This window comes from Hyperolius riggenbachi, chromosome 3 (genome assembly GCF_040937935.1).
Source record: "Hyperolius riggenbachi isolate aHypRig1 chromosome 3, aHypRig1.pri, whole genome shotgun sequence".
In the NCBI taxonomy this organism is placed as follows: Eukaryota; Metazoa; Chordata; class Amphibia; order Anura; family Hyperoliidae; genus Hyperolius; species Hyperolius riggenbachi.
In genome coordinates this window covers 158,497,964-158,518,620 of record NC_090648.1, presented here as the reverse complement: position 1 = coordinate 158,518,620, position 20,657 = coordinate 158,497,964, and the positions used below count along the sequence as shown (strand labels likewise).

The following is a 20,657-nucleotide window of genomic DNA, read 5'->3' as shown; positions in this document are numbered from 1 at the left end:
TGTTTGGAAAAAAATATTGTACTGTTTTTCGTTTAAAAATAATATTTAAAAATGTATAAATCATTAAATAATGTGTAATCATGAGAAACAGTAATAAAACATTAAGTCTCCGGGCGCTGCTTTTAAAACGTTAGTTTTCTCCGGCGCCCTTTTTTCCTATCGGGCGCCCATTAAACGATATTTATTATAGGAGTGAATGGCGGCGCCCGATTTGTCCACTAGCCTCAGGCGCCCGAATTTACTGTTACCGTTTTCCTATGGCTCAATTCCCACTATACGCATTTCAACTGAAAGTTTTTTCAGAATGCACTGCTATGGAAAAAATGCATACCAATGCATTAAGTGATAAAGGGCCCTGAGGATGAAGGAATAGGCATTTCTGTACCATGGACAGGTGAGTTACCTCTCCACTCTGCTTCTTTCAGCTCTTGACATTTCAGGGGCCTGTGGCAGGCCCCCTTATCAGCAGAATGCCCCACAGGGACAGAGGCACCTGTGGGACAAGGTAACGCTTGCCAACTTGTATAATCTAAGGGCCTGTTTCCACTACACACAGATTTGATGCAGATTGGATGCAGAATGGATGCAGAAAAACTGACTCCAATGAATGCCTATGGGAAAATCTGCATCAGAATAATCGCGTTTAGTGGAAACAGGCCCATAGGAATTCATTGGAGTCAGTTTTTCTGCATCAATTCTGCATCCAATCTGCATCAAATCTGCGTGTAGTGGAAACAGGCCCTAACAGTAGTTTATTTATATTAAGTGCAGGACTGGTTTGCAGGGTCACATACAGGTATGTTCTCTAAACCTCTCCTAGTGACTGTGTAGTGTTCTGGTTAAGGGCTTTGCCTCTGGCACAGGAGACAGCACATATTCAGTAGGAGACCTTGGGCAAGACTCCTTAACACTGCTACTGCCTACAGACTGTGCCCTAGTGGCTGCAGCTCTGGAGATTTAAGGCCGCCAGGATAAAAGCGCAATATAAATGTTGTTTGTCTTGTCTTCCTGGGGGAAACAAAAAAGTTCCCTGTGTCTAAAATCTCTAAATTCACTGTATTAAAGGCTTTCTCAGACTCACTTTTGCCAGCTTATAGCAGCTTCTGTAGGGACTCACAGCCCCAACACTTGAATCATAGTTACATAGTTATTTTGGTTGACAAAAGACATACGTCCATCGAGTTCAACCAGTATAAAGTACAACTCCAGCCTGCTCCCTCACATATCCCTGTTGATCCAGAGGAAGGCGAAAAAACCCTTACAAGGCATGGTCCAATTGGCCCTAAAGGAAAAATTCCTTCCCGACTCCAGATGGCAATCAGATAAAATCCCTGGATCAACATCATTAGGCATTACCTAGTAATTGTAGTCATGGATGTCTTTCAACGCAAGGAAAGCATCTACCCAAGTTTGTAAGCCACCCCAATTCCCCTATCACCATCATCACCACTCACTGCCAGCATCTCTGTAGCATGGCACCGGTCTGTCAGAGCTGTACAGAGTGGCTGAGAGATGTGTTATTCACCCTTTTGTCTTTTTCTTCTTTCTCAATACAGTAGGACACTGGTGAGAGTAGGTTATGAAATTTCAGCTGAAATGCAGGGCATGGAATATAAAAGTCTGCCAGTCCTTTGTAAAGTCACCCTAGCAGTCCTATTTACCTGAGTCTGAATAGTACTAGGCAATCAGAATGCTGTATACTGCTGTCACCATCAGGAGTCATAGCAAAATCTACAGCCATCAATGAAATACCAATCTTTAATGCTATTTACTGTCAAGGTCTTACGGTGCCTAGCATAAATAATGTTATATTTCCAAACAAACACTGTTATGATAGGTATGGCACTGTAAAATGTATATATATATTTCAGATTGATGCCTGAAGCAAGCTCTTCTTTGCCACGTACAGTGCTAAGTGATGTTATGTAACCCGTCCCTCTCCAGTTTAGTCTTTCAGCAGTTTGTACAGTGTTGCTTTTCTCATCCTGTCTCCCTTGTGTGATGTAGCTATGGTTTTCTCTTTATTGATATCATATTATTAAACACACACACGGCTCTCGTTTCCTGCTGGTGCAGCTCCCAGGTGAGGACTTCTCCTTTGTTACACGAAGTTTAAGAAGAGGGAGAGGTGGGGGAAGAGGGAGGATCTCTGGGCTAGCCAGTGGATGTCATTGCGCTGCATGGATCTCTCTCTTCGCTTTGCCAGTGTCTGCGAGAAGAGCAGCATGAACTCTGATGATAGGTGACAATGCTGATCTGCCGCCACCAGCTCCATCCTCGCAGAGCACAGGAGGAATAAGCCCGCTGCTTGCACTCAGCTGGGATTGACTTGGAGCAGTTGTGGAGCTGCTGCTACTGGGAAGCCTCTTCTCGCGTTCCCCCTCTTACATTAGCATTGCCAAGAGCCAGGCGAGCAGCTGAGCCATGAATCCGGACTTCAGGAGATGGGTACTTGCCACTGTCACCTTATTAGTGGTCTTCCTCATCCTGGCGGATATCTCTGAGCTGGAGCAGGAGATCGGGTAAATATAATTGCACTCTGTCATGTTGGAGGGGCACAGGGAGGTCGCTCATTACCTAGTTTCTTTGTCTTCATACTTCAGCTGGCTTAACTCTGTAGCGTTCTAGGTTTGGCTGATGTTTCCCCAGCACTCAGTAGGCATTAACCCCCGAGGGCTGCTGTGATGGAACAGTGCTTATGGAATCTCTAGTTGGCTAGGCAGATGCTGATTTTATCCAACACTTTTTTTTCCTGAGCAATCTATGGGCACTGGCTGACTATCCCTGGCTGTAGCAGGAGCTGATCTACTTCCAGCCTCTTTAATATTAATAGCTGTGATAGAATAAGAAGAAAGAATACAAGGCAGCACTTGGGAGTGAAGGTGAAGAGGTAGAAGAAGCCTTTGAGTGATGGGCTCCTCACACAGATCACAACACAGTGTTGTATTGGGAAGCATGGTATTTAATGCTGGACCATGCCTATGAGATAAAGCAGAGAGCTTATAATGCAAAACACTGTATGCTGGAAAACAATGCTTATGATGCAAAGCTGTGCACTCATATCACAACATAATGCTTGACGATGCATACACAGCCGGCTATCCTGCCAAGAATTCCCTCACTCCCAAGTGGAAGAGGAGCATAGCCTTGTCTCTGCTTCAGGCATGCAACCCTGATATAGATATACATTCCACACTATTTCTGTTTTGTAATCTCTATTCAATTGAGAAAGTGGTAGACTTGGTGAATATCTTGCTATCCTGTGAGTATATTTACCCCCAGTCATTCTTCATATAACTCAGTAGCTGTAAATGGCACCAGCTAATATATGAACTGTCATCCAATGAATGATGTTTGCTGTTCTGTCAAATGGAAACATAGAGCTGCCGGGATTGGGATTGATGATGGGTGGACAATGTACTGTGGAGGGAGAGATGGTGGCTAGTGTGCTGCCTATTGCTGTGCACAGTGGGGTGTGGTGAGTTGCCCCTACTACTGGCACTCTCCTCACACGTGTCTGGATCAATATTAGACAGCGGTGGAGATGAGCTAAGCTTTTTATGGTATCTCCAGGGCGTGCTGAGCGCGCTTTATTCTCCGTTCACCCTTCTACCTTTAGCACATGTACAGAAGTTGGAAAGTCTTGCTAAGCTACTAGGACTTACATGGTATCATTGCAAAGCTCAACAATCTGAAAAGACTGAATTGTCAAGTGATCCCAGGGACTGGTTACTTGTTTGCCTAGGGTAGTATTGCACTGGAGACCACAGAGCTTATTTAAGATCACATTACATTAGGCATGAGTGACCTCCTGCTCATATTGCAATATTTGTATTACAAAGGGTCAGGTAACTGGTGGAATGTGTCACTTGCTACTACTGGGTGACAGAGAGATGCTCTGGAATATATTTTTATGGTGATGAATCAGTGTTTGGCATTGGCCATTGTAGTTTGTTAACTCAGCTATCAGCATACTACTTAAAATAAATCTGAACAGGCTGATGCTTGATTAGATGATGGGTATTCCTTGTGGGTTGATGTACAACAACACTGGAGGAATGTATCTCTCTGGCTCTCGCCAACCATTTGGGTCTCAATATTGCTTTTTTGTAGTTAAGGCATGATTGCCAGAATCTGATTGGTTGCTATGGGCAACAACTTCAGTTCTATTCTCCCAGACTCCCATTTCTTATTCAGTAATGACAGTAATATGTTTCCTTGTTATAGAATGCTTGAGTAGCTGATATACCATATAGCAGATTACATGAAAAGCTATGACATTTCGCCTTAAGAAGTCATTATAACAACAAGGCACTCTATACGAGGTGGTGAAGGCTGTTTCATGTGCTGCACAGCTGGGGACTGTATTGTGTACTCAGCCGCATGTATAGAAGATTCTCAGGGCTTTCTTGGAAACCATTTCATGCGATGGTGTCTATTCTATTAGTGCACTGCTCTATTTCAGGGACAGTAACTGGTGGCAAATAATTAACACTCATCTCATCTTTTTCTGACTACATTATGCTGGTAAATGGATTCATATTACTGCCTGGTCTGTTTGAGCATCATTTTTACGCTTACAAGACCACTCCTGAGAATAAAGTAAGCAGTTTAATTCTGAAAGAAGTGACAGGGTTTGAACTTGTCCATCTCCTCATGTGGAATGCTCAGGGTTTTCTTGAGGTTTTCCCGAACGGCATTTGCTAAGTCTAACTGAAAAAAATAGTGTGGAAGGGAGAAGGGAGGCTGGCCGAGATCTTACTATTTGGGCAGCTAAACTGCCATTCAGGAAACGCTTTTGAAAACAAAGAAAACCCTGAGAATCCTCCATGAGGAGATGGATTAGTCCAACACCTGTGTGATCTGTCCGTTTTTACTTTTTTTTTTGCCAGAGTTTTCCTTCTACATGTTGCACTCTAAAGTAAAACCTAGGTACATCTAAAACTTATATTTGGGGTTTTGACAGAGCAAACATGGTTAAGAGCATCAGATATTTTGTTGTTGTTGGGGATCCACTTTGGTGATAATTTCACTCTATTCCTGTTGCTCTCAGAGGACGGCATTTGAGGGGATATCGCCAAATTAGTAAAGGTATCCATACACTGTTAGATGTTTTCTACCAGGATAGACTTTTTATTCTATTAAAATATTGGATTGAACATCAGCCTGTTGAAACCTATGGTTCTCTCTATGGATGTCCACTTGATGCTCCAGGACCGTAAATATTCGTCTATGCAAGTTAATGAGAAATGAATGGGCAGAGAAAATTGCTCTGGTCCTCAACTAGTTTTAATCCACTTAGTAAGGCAAGTCCGTTTTTTTGTCAGTGAGGCATGGGTGGGGGCAATTGATGATTGCATAGCTTTATATTCATGTAGTACTAAGCTGGTGGTAGGTAGCAACATTCTGATTGATATTCAGCTGAAATATGCTTAAAGGAATACTATCGATACCCAAGTGTTCTGAAATGACAATGTGCAAATAATGTCTAAGTAGCTGTGTAAACATTTTGCTACTTTTCATGTTAAATATCAGAGGCAAAAGCTGTAATTTATTGAGGGTAGGATTTAGCTATATTGGTACAAATCAATTGCAGAAGAGGTGTCTGCTTCAAAGCACAGCCAGAGTTGCATATCAGACTACAGAAAGCAAATATCAAACATATCAAACTCTGAAAGCAAAAACAGTATGAAATGCTGTGAGAATTAGTTACATTTCCTCTGCTCTCTTCAGACACGTCAGTCAGAAACACAGGACACAGAAGCTGCAGCTGTTGGGAGCTCTCTTCTCTGTCACACACAGAGCTACCCATAGAGTTAACTGATCAAGTGTGAGGGGAATTTCCCCTCTCCTCATGGCTCAGTCAGCCGTCAGTTTTGGCGTCAGTAAACTTTGAATGTATTTTGATAACAGTAAACAAAGAAGTTGCTACTAAAATGTAAACACCAGTACTTAGCAGCACTTCCCAAACAATTCCTGTGCCAATTGAAAAAAATATGTGAATCGATAGTATTCCTTTAAATATCTAGTGGTGCAAGGTGGCAACCCAGATGAATGATTGATATCTAGGAGATAAAGCTTGTTAACTAATCTGCAAATGATCCGATAGTATAGTGCTAAGTTTAAAGAGAGAGAATTCAACCTGGAACTTTATGAGATAAGAAAGAGAGACATCTTGAAGACACGCTCCACCACACCTCCAAATACACTCGTAGTCACACATGCCTTAAAGAATTCATGAGCAAAGGACCTTTTTTCATTGTTCAAACCATGCTGTTTTTTTCCATAATTACTACTTTTCCTTCAGATTTATATTTGAATATAGATAGCATATCACTTTAAAACTTTGGGATAAATATTAGAGACACATAGATACATTTTGAGTAGAGAAATACATATATATATATATATAATGAGGTTTGTACATCAGAGCTAAAAGGCGGACTAATAAGGAGGAAAGATATGGTTCCCAAAGAGGAACCGTCCCTCTGAAAAACAGAGAGTTCTGAGCAGGACCGGATTTACCATAAGGCACTGTAGGCCCGTGCCTACAGGCGCCTGATGATAGGCGGTTCACTCATCTCCCCCAGTGCCCCCTCCCACCATACTTATGCAGAGTCCCGAGTGGCATGTAACACAAAGGTTACTCAACTGGGTCTTGACATTTCACTGACTAGATCTCCCTTCAGTCAGGGCCACCTCTAGCTACCTAATACATGGGGGCACCTGTAGCCAGTAAATACCTAATGCTAAGGGGCTACCTAATGCTAAGGGGCACATCTAGCTACCTATGATAGGCAAGGGAAGTAAGGAAGAAGTGACTGCTGGGACAGCCAGCACACTTGCGGTGTGGTTCGGCAGGGGTTTTTAGGTTCATAGAGGGCGAAGGCTAGGGTGCCAGGACATCTGTGCCTATAGGCTCTTGTGAGGTAAATCCAGGCCTGGTTCTGAGCTATGTAGCAAAGAAGAAACTTACTTCCTTTAGAGCTGGGAAATGAGGAATATCTGTCTTGTAGAAATTCCACTCACTTCCTGTTCCATTTATGGGTGTTACAAAAGTCAGGAAGCAAGAGTATGTCACTCCATCAGAGTACAAATGACAATGCGAAACCACCGATTTTAACCCTTTCCCATCTAACTAGTAAAATAACTTTTTGGTGGAGACAGGTGGCTTTAAAGAAAACCTGATAGCAAAGTTGGGCATTAAGGTGTCCATTAACAGTCCAATTTCCAGAACGATTGACCGGCTGATCCGATAAATGTGAGTCATCAGAAACGATCAGTCAGGCTCACAACCGCAAGGAAAACTTAACAAATTTGATGATTGGCAGAGGAATTGTTCCAAAAAACTGATGAACAGGACAATCGATAAATCAATCGATCAGTACCATCAATGATGTCCCATCCAATCAATCCGATGGTCGATCAGATGGGAAATTGAATTGTTAATGGGCACCTTAAGAGAAGCTTGTTGCCTGCTGTTACACATGGGTAGTTAAGCGGGCATTGTAACCCTTGGGTCAGGATTTTATCTCAGATGTTATTTGTAGAATTGGCTTGTTATTTGTAGAATTGGCTTGTTATTTGTAGAATTGGCTTGTTATTTGTAGAATTGGCTTGACCAGGGATTGCCATAGATAGGTGAGCGTGGTGAGACCTTACACACAACAATATCGCCTAAGAAGGTGCCCCTATTAAACATCTACGTGACACCCTTCTCTGCATCCTAATATACAAAACTCAATTTGAGAAATCAACAACTAACTTCATTCCAGCTTGTGGTGCTGCAATAGTTTTGTGTTTTCAGCATTCATTAAAACACCCCTTAGGGCACTTTTTTTTTCACCCCAGAGTGTGTGGATTCCATCTTGAACAAACCTTTGTGATTTTCAAGTGTCCTGCACCACTGGAATTGGTGTGCGAAGTTGAGCAGTTAATTTCTATAAAAACACTCTGCATTATTTGTTTACAGTTGGCCTGTATTACGGTAGTTTTGTTTTCAATACCGGATGAAAATCACTGCAAAAAAAGTGCTTTGTTTAAATGAAGAAAATGGTGATTGCAATTTTTGTGCTACTGATTGCGATTTTTGGTGGAAAAGAGCCTTAACTGTGAAGGGTGCAATTTTCTTTGTGACACCTTTTGACAAGACACCTATTTTGTGATTGGGTTGAGCTTAAAGCCAATCAGAAGGTGGAACAGATCAAATCCCTTCACAGGGAAAAGGATGTTTAAATGAGCATGAGACCAAATGTAGAAAGAGAGAAAATGAGAGAGGCTATGCACTGCATCAGTGTGCTGGGGACCACTTTAGAAGAAACTAGAAGGACAACTTCAGAAGGAATGTTTTGTGGAGGAGTCATCACTGATGACAAGCTCAAACTAGACCCAGAACTGGGCAAGGCAAATTTTAATAGCAATCAGGTTAATAAGTCAAAATGTATAGTGGAAGCGGAATACCTGTTTCACGGGCCAGATGTGCTTGTCAAACCCTTAACCAGCTCTAGATTGTATTAAGAACATTACGCTGTGAGCTCCACTGAAGGTTTGTTAGCGTGCAAACGGCTTGCTTTTCTCTGGAAAATGCTGTTGAAAGTGTGTCAGCACTGAATAAATATGTAAATAATAATATTTTCTCCAGCTGCAATGAAAGAACTGGTGAAAGCAAGAAAATAGACTATGTTTAGAATAATGTGTTTTTATGTGATTGTGCATTTTTTATTTTTAGCAACATGCAAGGAGATGTCTCTGGTGAGAACTAGCCCTAACTTTAAATTCATAGCTTTCTGCTAGTGTGATAGAACCATTGCACTGTGTGGCCTGGATGCAGTTTATTCAGAGTTTACAACCTCCAGCAAGATCAAAGCAGGGGCGTCACACTGACTTGTACAGCTTGTTAGCAGCGGATTGTAGCAGCTACAATTCAAGTTAATCTGTCTGTCCATGGTGATTCCCCCCCCCTCCCCCCCGTCAAAAACTCCTAAAATGGGCCTATGAGTGACAGAACGGGACCAATGGAAGATGGTGGCCTGAGATGATGAATCATGTTTTCTTTTAGATCATGTGGATGATACTTCCTATCTAAACATTGTTGCAGACCGCATACACCCTTAATCTCAATTTGCTAATGTCTTGGTGCCTGATACTACAGGACACCAGGTCTTAATCAGTGCTGGTCGTAATGGAAAAATCCACGCTTACGGATCATTACGCGTAAATTTACGCTATTACGCATTACGCAATTACGGTTACGGCGTAGGAAATTATCTACGGTTCATCACTGTAATTACACGTTAACTTACACAGTTACGCGTAAGGATACCGTAATGTAGGCGCTTACACTACGATGTTACGCGTAGTGCCGTAATACCCATTAATGCGTATTTTTTGACGCATACGGACGATGTGTACGCAATAGCCGTCAATGTGACAGTTATTGCGTACACATCATTCGTATGCGTCAAAACGTAAGCTTATACTGAAGGGCGGGAGAAGATACTATTGGTTGCTTAGGATGTTGACTGATTGGCTACTCTTAGAAAAGGGGAGTTTTTACGTTAGTAATTACGCGAATAAATTACGCGTAAGTCTTCGTAAAATTACGCATACCTAGCAATTACGGTAGACAGTGTAATTACGATACCACTTAACTGCTTACGCGTAAATAATTACGCGTAAGACCGTAAGTTACGCGTAGCGCTTACGCGTAAATTTACATTGAATTACGATGCGTAATTATGCTCATGCGTAATTTCGGCCCAGCACTGGTCTGAATGGGTCAGAGCTGTTTTGGTGTCACGCATAGCACGCGTGGGGACATCAGTGTAAACATCAGAAGGTTTGCAATGGATCTACACCAAATTGTGATGCTGAATATCTTGATAAGTCTCTTCTGACTAAATAGTATATAGGTTGGCAATAAGTCATTACCAAGGCCAGATTAATACTTTTTCCACCCCAATGCCAACTTTCTTATGGCTGCCCTTCTGTATACAGCAACTTCCCTCCCATTTCTTGGGCAGCAGCTCCTTTTTTTCCATCTGTTGCTCCCCATTTGCAATTTTTTTCTCATTTGTAGCTACTCATCCACATGCAAAAACCCCTCTTCCATGTCCAGCCACCCCTTTGGACAGCAGCCACCCTAGGCCCAGGCCTGTGGCAAATGACTTTTTCTCCTAGGTGATAGTTTCTAACCTTATCAATAAAAAGCCTTCTAAGCCACCAGCAAGCAAAAAAAGTGTGCTAACAGATATTTTAAATACAATGGCCCATATGCAATTAACGTTTTCTCCTGACTTTTCTCAGAGAAGATAATTTTTCATTTTCTATTTAGAATAATTTTTCAGCACTTTGCAAAAAAGGTGCCAAGAAGTAGGTGAAAAAGTACTATCAAAATTCTTTTATGTATTTTCTTGCTTGCTGGTGATTTCAAAGGCATTTTATTGACATGCTTGAAAATTTGACTTAGGAGAAAACTCAGGAGAAAAAGTTAATTGAATATGGGCCAATGTGAAAAAATATGTCCTAAGAGAAAACGTAGGAGAGAAAGTGAATACAATAAAGGCCATTGTACACTGACCAGGTTAGAGAGAAACTAGGCCTCTTTGCCTGTGGGCCACTTAGCCGACACTAGAGCTTTTGCTATACCCTTGAAAATGTGTTCTGTTCCACTTAAATAATAACTAGAAAAAAAACTACTGTATTATTTAATGAACTATAGAGTTCTTGTTTAAGGTGTGCTTAACTTTCCTTGCAAAACTCTTCAGAGGTTTTGAAATGTGTTGTTGGGTGACACATGTGCCTTTCAACTGTTTGGACTGTATTGAATTCTACTTTAAGTCTGAAGTCCCTGAAATTTTCAAACCATTCTGAAAAGCTGGTTGTTATTGTTGCTGTTGATAACTCCTGAAGGCTAAAGTTAAAGGTTTATATAAACTGGATGCAGCACTTGACATTTATAGCTCACAAAAGTGCGCATTTAGAACTGCCAGCTTTTTGTAGCTCTGTTTTGTTTTCCCAGATTCTAAGCACTTGTTGAAGAAATATATTTTTGTAGGGTTTTGCTGGAGTCTTCACCTTTCCAGAACGCAATAAATGTCATGCCTTTAAGCTTGCCAACACAATGTTAAATATATAGCTGTAGCTTTGTGGAGCTGATTTATAAATAATGAGAGGTAAAATTGAAAAAGGGACTCATATGTCTGTTTCCCAAAGCAACCTGTCCAGCTATGTCACCGCCACTGGGTCTTCAGCACATGCGTCACTTTGAAAGAGGACAACTAGGGCTTGATTCACAAAGCGGTGCTAACCTACTTAGCACGTCTAAAGTCTTTAGACGCGCTAACCAGGGTGCTAAGTAGGTTAGCACCGGATTTCTCAACCAGATCGCGCGCTAACTTTGCGCGCGTAAAGTTTTACGCGCGCTAAGTCCCATGGGCTTTAATGGGCACTTCGCGCGGTGCGCCCTGCGCTCTGTGCAGTTCGCGCGTAAAGTTTTACGCGCATAAAGTTTTGCGCGCGTAAAGTTTTATGCGCGAAAACCTTGTTTAAATGTGCTAAGGGGGTTTTCACAGGCGTGATAACAGTTAGCACCTCTTTGTGAATCAAGCCCCTAATTGGTCACCGCAGAGAACACAGATAAGCTGGCAAAAAAAACCATTACAGTCTGCGCAATTTTTGTGCAGTTCTACCAATATCTCCTTTCAACATCTCCTTTCAACATCTCCTTTCAACATCTCCTTTAGTTGCTAGAATAAGCCAATAATTACCATGAACTGTAATTGCCTGTTGTATCCAGTGAAAAATGTTTATCTCTTGATGACTCAATTTGCTAAGTTAGTGCTATGCAGGGCTGTTTTTTGGCATAGGCAAACCAGACAGATGCCTAGGGTGACACCTGCAGGAGGTGGCACCACAAAGCTATTCTTAGTATATTGTGCTTCATGATATTCTTATACACAACTGCTCCATTAAGAAAGAGTTAGTAATTTTAACACCCAAACGGCCACTGCTGATTAGTATGACAAATAAGGATTAAAAAGCATAACAGTAATGTTACTGTGCTATTAATAGGCTAAATAATTATTGATTGTTTTTAGATTTGGTCTGTTTTGAGTGTTCTAACTCTTCTGGAATCCTATTCTAACCTGAAAAGGCTGTACATACAAAGTATAAGGTTTTGATAAAATTGCTGCACAACCCTCATAACAGTTATATGAAGGGCGTCTTATGTGGGTTTCGTGAATTTGGGCTGGTGAGTTGTATCTGGCCTGGTAAGAATTTTGGTATATTTTATAGACTTATCTTGAGAAACAGCATTATTTCTGTATATATAACCTCAATCAATTTGCTTTTGGAACCTGTAAACTAATTAACGTAGGTTGTGATCTTCCTATTCGCAAACTTGGAGGAGGCAAATGGTGCCTTGCCTGGGGCAACAAAATGTCTATAAACTCTCTTGATGCTATGAAACTAGGAAAACAGCTTGATGCTGAGTGGATTGGCTCCATTAACAACTGCATCAGTGTACATTAGTGCACAAACCATGCCACAAGGCTTGTCAAGGAACTGTTGACCTGCTGTTACTAGACGATGGTAACTGTGGAAGTGGACCTATTTGAAAAATTTAAATCATTGCCGGGTGAGGGGGGAAGTGATCCTTGCAATAGGATCAATGATGATATGCAGAGATCCTTAACCTGTTATGATAACGAAGATTGGGGGGAGTGGGTAGGCATATACCTTTTTTATAGTGTTGTAGGAAGTGGTAGTTTTACTTTACTCAGTCTTTGAGCATCGTTGCTTTGTGACATTGATAAAAGCTCTTATACAGGGTCTATCTACACAAGCTCCACTCCCGGACTCGGACTGTTTCCCAGATCAGACCAACTGACATGCAGATACCATACTTTTCTATGGGAAAGCAATGACCTGTCAGGATTGTCAATTTTCACCACTATTTCCACCACTAATTTACTACCTGGTGGAATCGATGCATTTTGGAATTGCAAGAAGCGATTTATTTTGAGTGCCGCCGTAGTGGCAGTTGCTGTATCCTCCATTGTGCACTAAGTGCAATGCGTCAATTTCCACCACGTCTGGATTTGTCCACTGAAATTCTGCAATATGTAAAACCTGATTTGCATGACTTTTTAAAAACAGATGCTTTGCAGTAAAATGTCATATGCATCCAGTCCCAGGTGCGGTCGCAGAAATCCGCACCACTTCAGTAGGATAATCTGCACCACTTCAGTAGTATTGTTGAGTAGTGCCATCCAATAGGAAGCTGAGTTGCATGGACTTGGGAGTAGTTGACATAGTAATAAGCGGTCTCCCATCAGGTCTGATCATTAACATCTTTAACCTGATTGGTTGTTTTTCTGTATATATACAGTATATGAGTGCACGTGATTGTGCATTCAGAACTCGGCAACGTAAAGAAGGGCAGGAGCCTGAAACAGTGGTCTGTCTTTCCCGACAGTACTTTTTTTTAAATTAAATAAACTAAGATTATCTACCAGAGGGGTGTGGATTTCTGTAAATCATTGTTTGGAGAATCCTGAGGTATCCAGGAAGTGTTATCCTGCACTCTTCACCCAGTTACTGGGTTAAGGCAGTGAGTGCGTCCCCGTTGGAGCTATTGTCCATTCTCTGGTGCAGCAGGACTGCTGAGGGGCTCTGGAGTGGTGCAGCATATTGGGACTGACCACAGTTGTGTGACCCCAGTCCTGAAGATTCAATTAGATTCCCTTTAATGCTGTCAAAAAATGGCAACATATTCACTGGGTACTGCTTTTCTGTGTATAACTATTTTGGACTATGAAACAAGACCAAACGAGGCAAATTATTAAGTACCACTCAAATAAACCACAGCAGTGACCATTGAGGTCAATATCATAAATGCTTGATTTGCAGTGCTCCATAATATGCATACTTTTCTACCTATTAAGAGTATTTTTCCTGATGATGTGTTTTGTCATATGTAATAATTAATGCATTACAACTGCCAATCTCGTCTTGCCCTTTCATCTCTGAGTGGCATGTGGAATGGATCGGGGCTTAGCTGTATAATTTTTCTGCATTACACATAGTTCTAAATTGCTGCTTAGACTTAATGTTGGATTGTTATTTTTAGAATATGTCTGAAACGCTGCTATGATGGCTGGCAAAGCCAGGTACCAGGAAGAATGTGTGACTGGGGATTTAGCACTGGTCTGTTAATTAATCTTCATAGGATTTTTCTCTCATGAACAAGTCAAACTTTGTCAGACCAGGTTCTATCGTATAATGCAGAATGGAGATCATTAATTTGTATTTGTTCATTAGTAATTTGCAGTCCTAAAATATGAACTCCCTTGGTCACTAGGGAAGAGCAAGAATGCCTCTGGTAGTCTCGTGAGAATTTCCTCGAACTTCGGTTGGTTCCGAGACTTTTCGCTGAAACAGTTTTGCATATTGCGTAGAAGTCAGTCAGCAACAACCTTAGCGGTTAATAGCAATAATCATGCTACATTCACTAAATGTTTTAGGCACAGAGACAAGGCAAGAAAAATTACATTGTCTTGAAACTGCAGCCACTAGGGGCATGCTCAGTAGGCAACAGCAGTGTTAGGAAGTCTTGCCCAAGGTAACTTTTCTGAATAGGTGCTGGCTTGCTGAACAGGAAGAGCCAAGATTCAAACCCTGGTCGCCTGTGTCAGAAGCAGAGCTTTTAACCATCACACTGTCCAGCCACTTTGAGATATGTTACGAAGAATAGTGGGAACAAGAGGTAGAGCATTTTAAAAAAAAGAATCAATTTTAAAGTTACAATAGGAATTTATTATTTTTTTTTTTTACTTATACCCCTGGAAATAGTAGTGAATTTCCTGCCAGGTTTTCCTATTGGTCAGTACACTGACAGTGTAATGACCGAAAGGAAACCCTGGGGAAAGTTGCAAGGCTTTTGCCAAGATAGCTGTACAGCCCTCATACTGCATTATATGGATCCCTGGAAAATGTACCTAATATTTGCATTTAAAAGTGTACATTTTTAAAAAGCCTTGGCTTTAACTTCTTGTTAACCCTGCATAATAGTAAAGTCAGGATTCAGAGCGGGGAACTCTGAAAGAGAAGGGTGGCAAAGCCTCTCCTTTTCGCGAAAAAGCCCTTGTCCATACCATAGCTCCAGTGTCCAGGAGAAGGTGGGGGTAACACCCGCTTTCCAAGGTGAAATACTGTAGGTATAGGGGTACTAAACTTCCAATTGCCATTTCCACAAAGGGTTAAAAAACAAATAAAAACAAAAAAAAAGTTTTATAATATTGTTAATTAACCACCAATACTTACCTTTAACCAAGTATCCAATACCAATATCCTTGGAAATGGTCCCATGCCAATACCCTTTGGATGTTGGTGTGGGATCATTAATTAAAGTTAAGTATTTTTGGTTTATTATGAACAATAAAGGATGTGTTTCTTTTTACTTGCTAAGTTTCTATTTACATTCAACCCTTTGCGAAAATGGATAATACTTATGCATTTAGTGGTTCCCCAGATGCCACCATGAAATCCCTCTCCTGGAGCATATACCCACAGGCATGGGGGTAGTTACCCCACTTCCTACTGGGCACTGGAGCTGGGGATGGTTATAGGTCCTGATGCATATTTCATGTCCACTTTAAAAATAACTTTATTGTTTACTGTATATAAGCGACATGTATTTCATAAGCTATAACTGCAATTTTGCGAGACTAAGTAAAAAGCAAAACAAAAGAAAAAGTTAATAAATTACAGTTATCTTTCCAATAATGTTATTGTTATTTTTTCATGTTTGTGTATTTTAAAATCCCTGTCTACCTGCTCTAGCAAGGCAAAGTTACATGTATTCGGGAAACAGGCAGGCTTTGGGGATGTGAACCTTAATGAATTTGCATTCATATAGTCTCGAGCAGGCCTGCACATGCATATCTCACTGGCTTTGAGAAAAGCGGTCTAAGCTATCCTCGCAGCATCAAGATTGACAGCTGAGAGAGCAACCTTTCCATCTCAGTATTCTGGGCCACGAGGTCTCCGCTTGTAGAAGGACACATTTTGGGAAGACAAAATCTATCCTTAGGACTGACAACAACAACAACAACAAAAAAACAAGCAGAGAATCCAATGGAGAAGCTGCCATCAGCAATATTGTGACAGTATGCTGCTATTATCAAATGGCTGGTAAATTGCTGGCTTAGATCAGCGATGTGGAAGGCTCTGCTCAGGTTGCGTACGGCTTTTTAACACTGAGCCCATTATATCAGAATGAATTAGCTTTGTATGCTATAAAGTAGGTCTATTTACTGGAAATCAGTGTAGAATGTTAGAAGGGATCTAGAAAACCTGAAGTACTAAGCTTGCAACCTTCACCTGTGTCATATCAGATCTCAGTATGAGTAAGGGAGAGGCTAGTGAAGTTGAGGTTGTGTGATTGCAGTTGCAAGCACGTACCTGATGAGAGTTTGCTTTCTCACGCTGGGAATACACGGGTCCATTTTGCAGTTCGATCCTCCCGCTCGATCGTTTCGCTGCTCGATTCTGCAGTCAATTCTCTTATCTTCCGCTCGTTTTTCTTATCTTTTTCCATTCACTTAAACCTGGAATCCAGCGGCGAAGCGATCGGGTGGGAGATTGGACATGTCGGAAATGATCTATCGAGCCTTCTTAATGGCTCAAAATCGAGCCGTATATTCCCAGCATTAGAAACCCAGACTGTCCACTTTTATCAAAGCTATGTGCTTGTGTGAATGTAATGCGGCTGCAACAGAACAAATGTTATTTTGGTAATCTTTTAGCAGATATTTTCCAGCAACTTGACTTAAAAAAATATCCAGTCCAGCAATAACCTACCAGTGACGTCTCCAGTATGTTTTGTTGTTTTCCAGCTTTAGTATATCAACCATTCTCTTGCTGACTTAGAGATTTATTTATAAATCATTAAAGCAATGCACAGGGAGCAAACAACGCGTTTGCACATTATGAGTAAGCCTCTACAGAGGGGAAACGCGTAAGTCAGCAAGAATCTGGACTGCAGTTCATTCCTTGGTGGTTGTAAGTGAAGTGAGCACCCATGCTTTTTCCAGGGGGAAACTGAGCTGAGAGCAATCATTTATTTATTTAAGTATTTATACAGCGCTGACATATTACACAGCTCTGTACAGAGTATAATGTCTTGTCAATAACTGTCCCTCAGAGGGGCTCACAATCGAATCCCTACCATAGTCATATGTCTATGTATGTATCGTGTAGTGTATGTATCGTAGTCTACGGCCAATTTAGGGTGAAGCCAATTAACTTCTCTGTATGTTTTTGGGATGTGGAGTGCCTGGAGGAAACCCACGCAGACACGGGGAGAACGTACGAACTCCTTGCAAAGGTTGACCTAGCTGGGATTTGAAACAGGGACCCAGCACTGCAAGGCAAGAGTCACTGACTCAGAAGAAGTACACAGATCAGGATTTCTGACTCCCATTCCACCAGCTACATGTTACCTGTGCTTGACACAAACCAGGGAATGAGCACTACAGCTAGAGATTGTCAATGAGATGCTCATTATTTTAAGTTGATGCAAATGTTCATTTTAAGCAAATTTAAGCAGTTTGGTTAATCCAGTTAGATTTAAGTCAGAAACGTCTGATCGGCATGCTTGTTCAGGGACTTTGGCTAAAAGTATTTGAAGCAAAGTGTCATCAGGACAGCCAGGCACATTGTTTAATAGGCAATACATGTCATTCTCCATATCCCTTTCATGTCTGATGTGCTTTGCTTTATAGGAAACACAAGGTGAAAATTAACTGATGAGATAAACAATTGTATCTATCCTTCCAAAAAATGTCATTTTTTTAGGATATCAAGGTTTTGTTTTATATTTAAATCTACGTTACTTTTTAATGTTTTACTATTTCATTGTCTCTGCTCAATGACACATTCATTTAAGTATGTCAGAGCTAAAATCTATGAACTATTGATCCTTATTATCTCTTTCATGCTCTCAAACGCCATTTTCTGCTAGGAAAGTGTTTTATGGCTGTAATTACTTATCAGTGAGGGTTATGCTGTAGTCTGACCCAGTCCCAACCCCGACAGAAACTGTCACTTGCGTGCCTGATGTTTAACTCTTTCAGGCAGAGAAAGAAAAAAATGAACATGGCATAGTTATTTGTGTGCTTGGCACATACACGTCTGTCTCATCATATTACGTCACCTCTTGTATCCTTTAGGGGAATGAAGAAGTCAGTGTACTATTACTACATGTTTCCCTTTCAAGGGAATCTAAAATTAGAGATTTTTGGAGGCTACCTTTTATGTATTTTTTTTTTATTTAATAAAAATCTGACTTAACGATTTGCTTAAATTAGGCAGAAATATATCCCTAGTTGGTCAAAGATACCTTTGTACATGGGGTTGGATGGACATCTGAGGTTTCCCGTGTTACTAAAGGGCTTTTAGTTCCCTCCAAGACCTACCTCCACAAGCATGAAGGTAGTTACCTCTGTCCCCTTGTACATGTAGGTGGGGATGAGCCCCGTGTGCTGGACATGGTTGGGGGCTTTGCAGGAGAGAGGAGAGATGTCTGTCCCTCTCCTCCAGAGATCTTCCCATGTCATGGACCATGTTGGTTAGTATGGTTCAGAGCCCCACATCCAGTCAGCATGGGTAAGAAGGGGTAAAACATGTTTGAGAGGGATGGTTTCCTAATTTTAATTTTAAATTAAAATAATTAAGAAAAAATAAAGTGTAGTAAGAAGTGATGTGTGCTGCTGAACACAGATCCACACCCAGCATCTTACTTAAACAGACACCGTAGTGACATATGGTAGAATGTAGTAAATAATGCAGGATGCCATTTTTAATGCTAATCATACTTGTTTCAGCATCAAAACATTTCTATCTCTATATACGGTTTTATTTATTGCACTATAGTATATTGGTATGTAGCCCTGTCCTCCCAGTGATGTCACAACCTAGACTATTTAGCTACGTGCAATTCTTCTCCCAGAGCATTCTGGAAGACTAGGTATTTCTACAGGCTTCAGAACTCTCAGTAAGCAAACATTTCGTAGAGCTGAATTTGACAGCATTGAAGATTCCCACACCTGTGATACATTTCAGAATACAAATCAGGGAGAGTAAAGGGTGAGGAAATATTTTACAATGGGCAAACATTGACAAAATAATTAATAAAGTTGTAAAAAATAAGCAGTTTTATGTATTACCTTATTTTCAGTACAGTTAAAGGAAACCAGAGGCAGGAAAAGGAAAAAAGTATACATACCTGGGGCTTCCTCCAGCCCCATCATCCTGGATCGCTCCCACGCCGACGTCCTCTGCTGTCTGCAGCTACGAGAACCGGGTCCCATCAGCCTACGCAGGAGAAGTGCGCCCTCTATGTATCTCTCCAGAGGCTGCTGGAGAGATACGCAAACAGCTCACTACTCTTACGCTAGACTGGCTCCGACTGACGGCAGTGCAGGGACCCAGTTCTCATAGCTGCAGACATCGGAGGACGGCGGCGTGGGAGCGATCCAGGAGGATGGGGCTGGAGGAAGCCCTAGGTATGTATTTTTTTTTCCTTTTCGTCTCTGGTTCACTTGCAGGTGATTTTTTATAATCATATTCTGTGTGGATAAACTCACACTGACTTTGGAAGCAAAATCCAGTTGTATTGTGTCTTAACATAGACTCATTGGACACAATTCACTAAGATCATGCTGGTGATAATAAGGCATGTGAAAACTTATCACCACACAAAACATCAGTAAGTGTTAATTCACTAAAGAAGCTTGTCGTATTAACATGTAGTGATAAGCATTCACAGTGAGAGTGGTGTCCTATCACTCCAGTCCTTAATGCAGGGCATACACGGAGCGATCCGGCGGCTCGATTAGCCACCGGATCGACTCCCGCCGCGTCCTCGCGGCCGCCCGGATCGATTCCCGCTCGTCCCCACGGCCGCCTCCTTATCTTCCGCTCGATTCCCCGCTATTGTCCGCCCACGGATATCGAGCGGGGAATCGATCTGCGTGGTGATCGGACCTGTCGGATATTATCAATCGAGCCATCGGCGGCTCGATTGATAAGGGAGTGTCGACCTGTGTATGCCCAGCATAAGTTATCATATCTGTAGTTGTTCTCACATGCAGTAGATAAGGAGGGAAGGAGCATGCAGAGGCAAGATGTAGCTCCACCCCTCCTGCTGCCAGCGCTGATTACAGGTACCCTGTTTAGTACAGCCAGGGAAGGAGAAAGAGAGAGGCTGTGGCTGTGGGTTTTTGTGTCTCTGTGTGTGCATTTTTGTGTAGAAAAAAGGAGAGGAGAAACTGGCACTAGATGTGAGCAAGAAAAGCAGACTGGCAAAACCACCGGAGATGACCAAGCAACTGCGTGCTCTCCTTTAAACAAATCTTGTGTACATAACAGAAGAAAAAGAGTTAAGGCACTGTAGATGCAAATAGGGTACCTTTACTCAACGGTGAACAGACATCAGGTGAGCGGTGGGGGTGACAGAGGCCTGACAGCCGTTTTGCTTAGAAATAAGCTTCCTCAGAGGCCAATAATGAGTACTTTTTGTGCATTTCTGTGTAGGTGTGTGTGTGTATGGGTATATATATGATTGGTGTGTCTCTCCCCCCCTCCCCACC

The 20,657-nt window shown here is 41.6% G+C and overlaps 1 protein-coding gene across 6 annotated transcripts in view; it reads left to right on the top strand.

Moving 5' to 3' along the window:
* Positions 1-2,161: 2,161 nt before the first annotated feature.
* Positions 2,162-20,657, top strand: part of ST8SIA2 (ST8 alpha-N-acetyl-neuraminide alpha-2,8-sialyltransferase 2) — a 359,528-nt gene continuing 341,032 nt past the window's right edge. For 2 of the 6 annotated variants that reach the window (XR_011030250.1, XM_068275154.1), the window contains exon 1: positions 2,163-2,522. Coding sequence is in view for 4 of the 6 variants with exons in the window: in XM_068275154.1 (XP_068131255.1) it covers positions 2,425-2,522 (98 nt within the window). In the remaining 2 variants the exon portion in view is untranslated. Of the gene's footprint in view, positions 2,523-20,657 lie in introns of all 6 variants that reach the window. The other 4 variants (XR_011030249.1, XM_068275151.1, XM_068275153.1 and 1 more) reach the window with 3 other exon arrangements.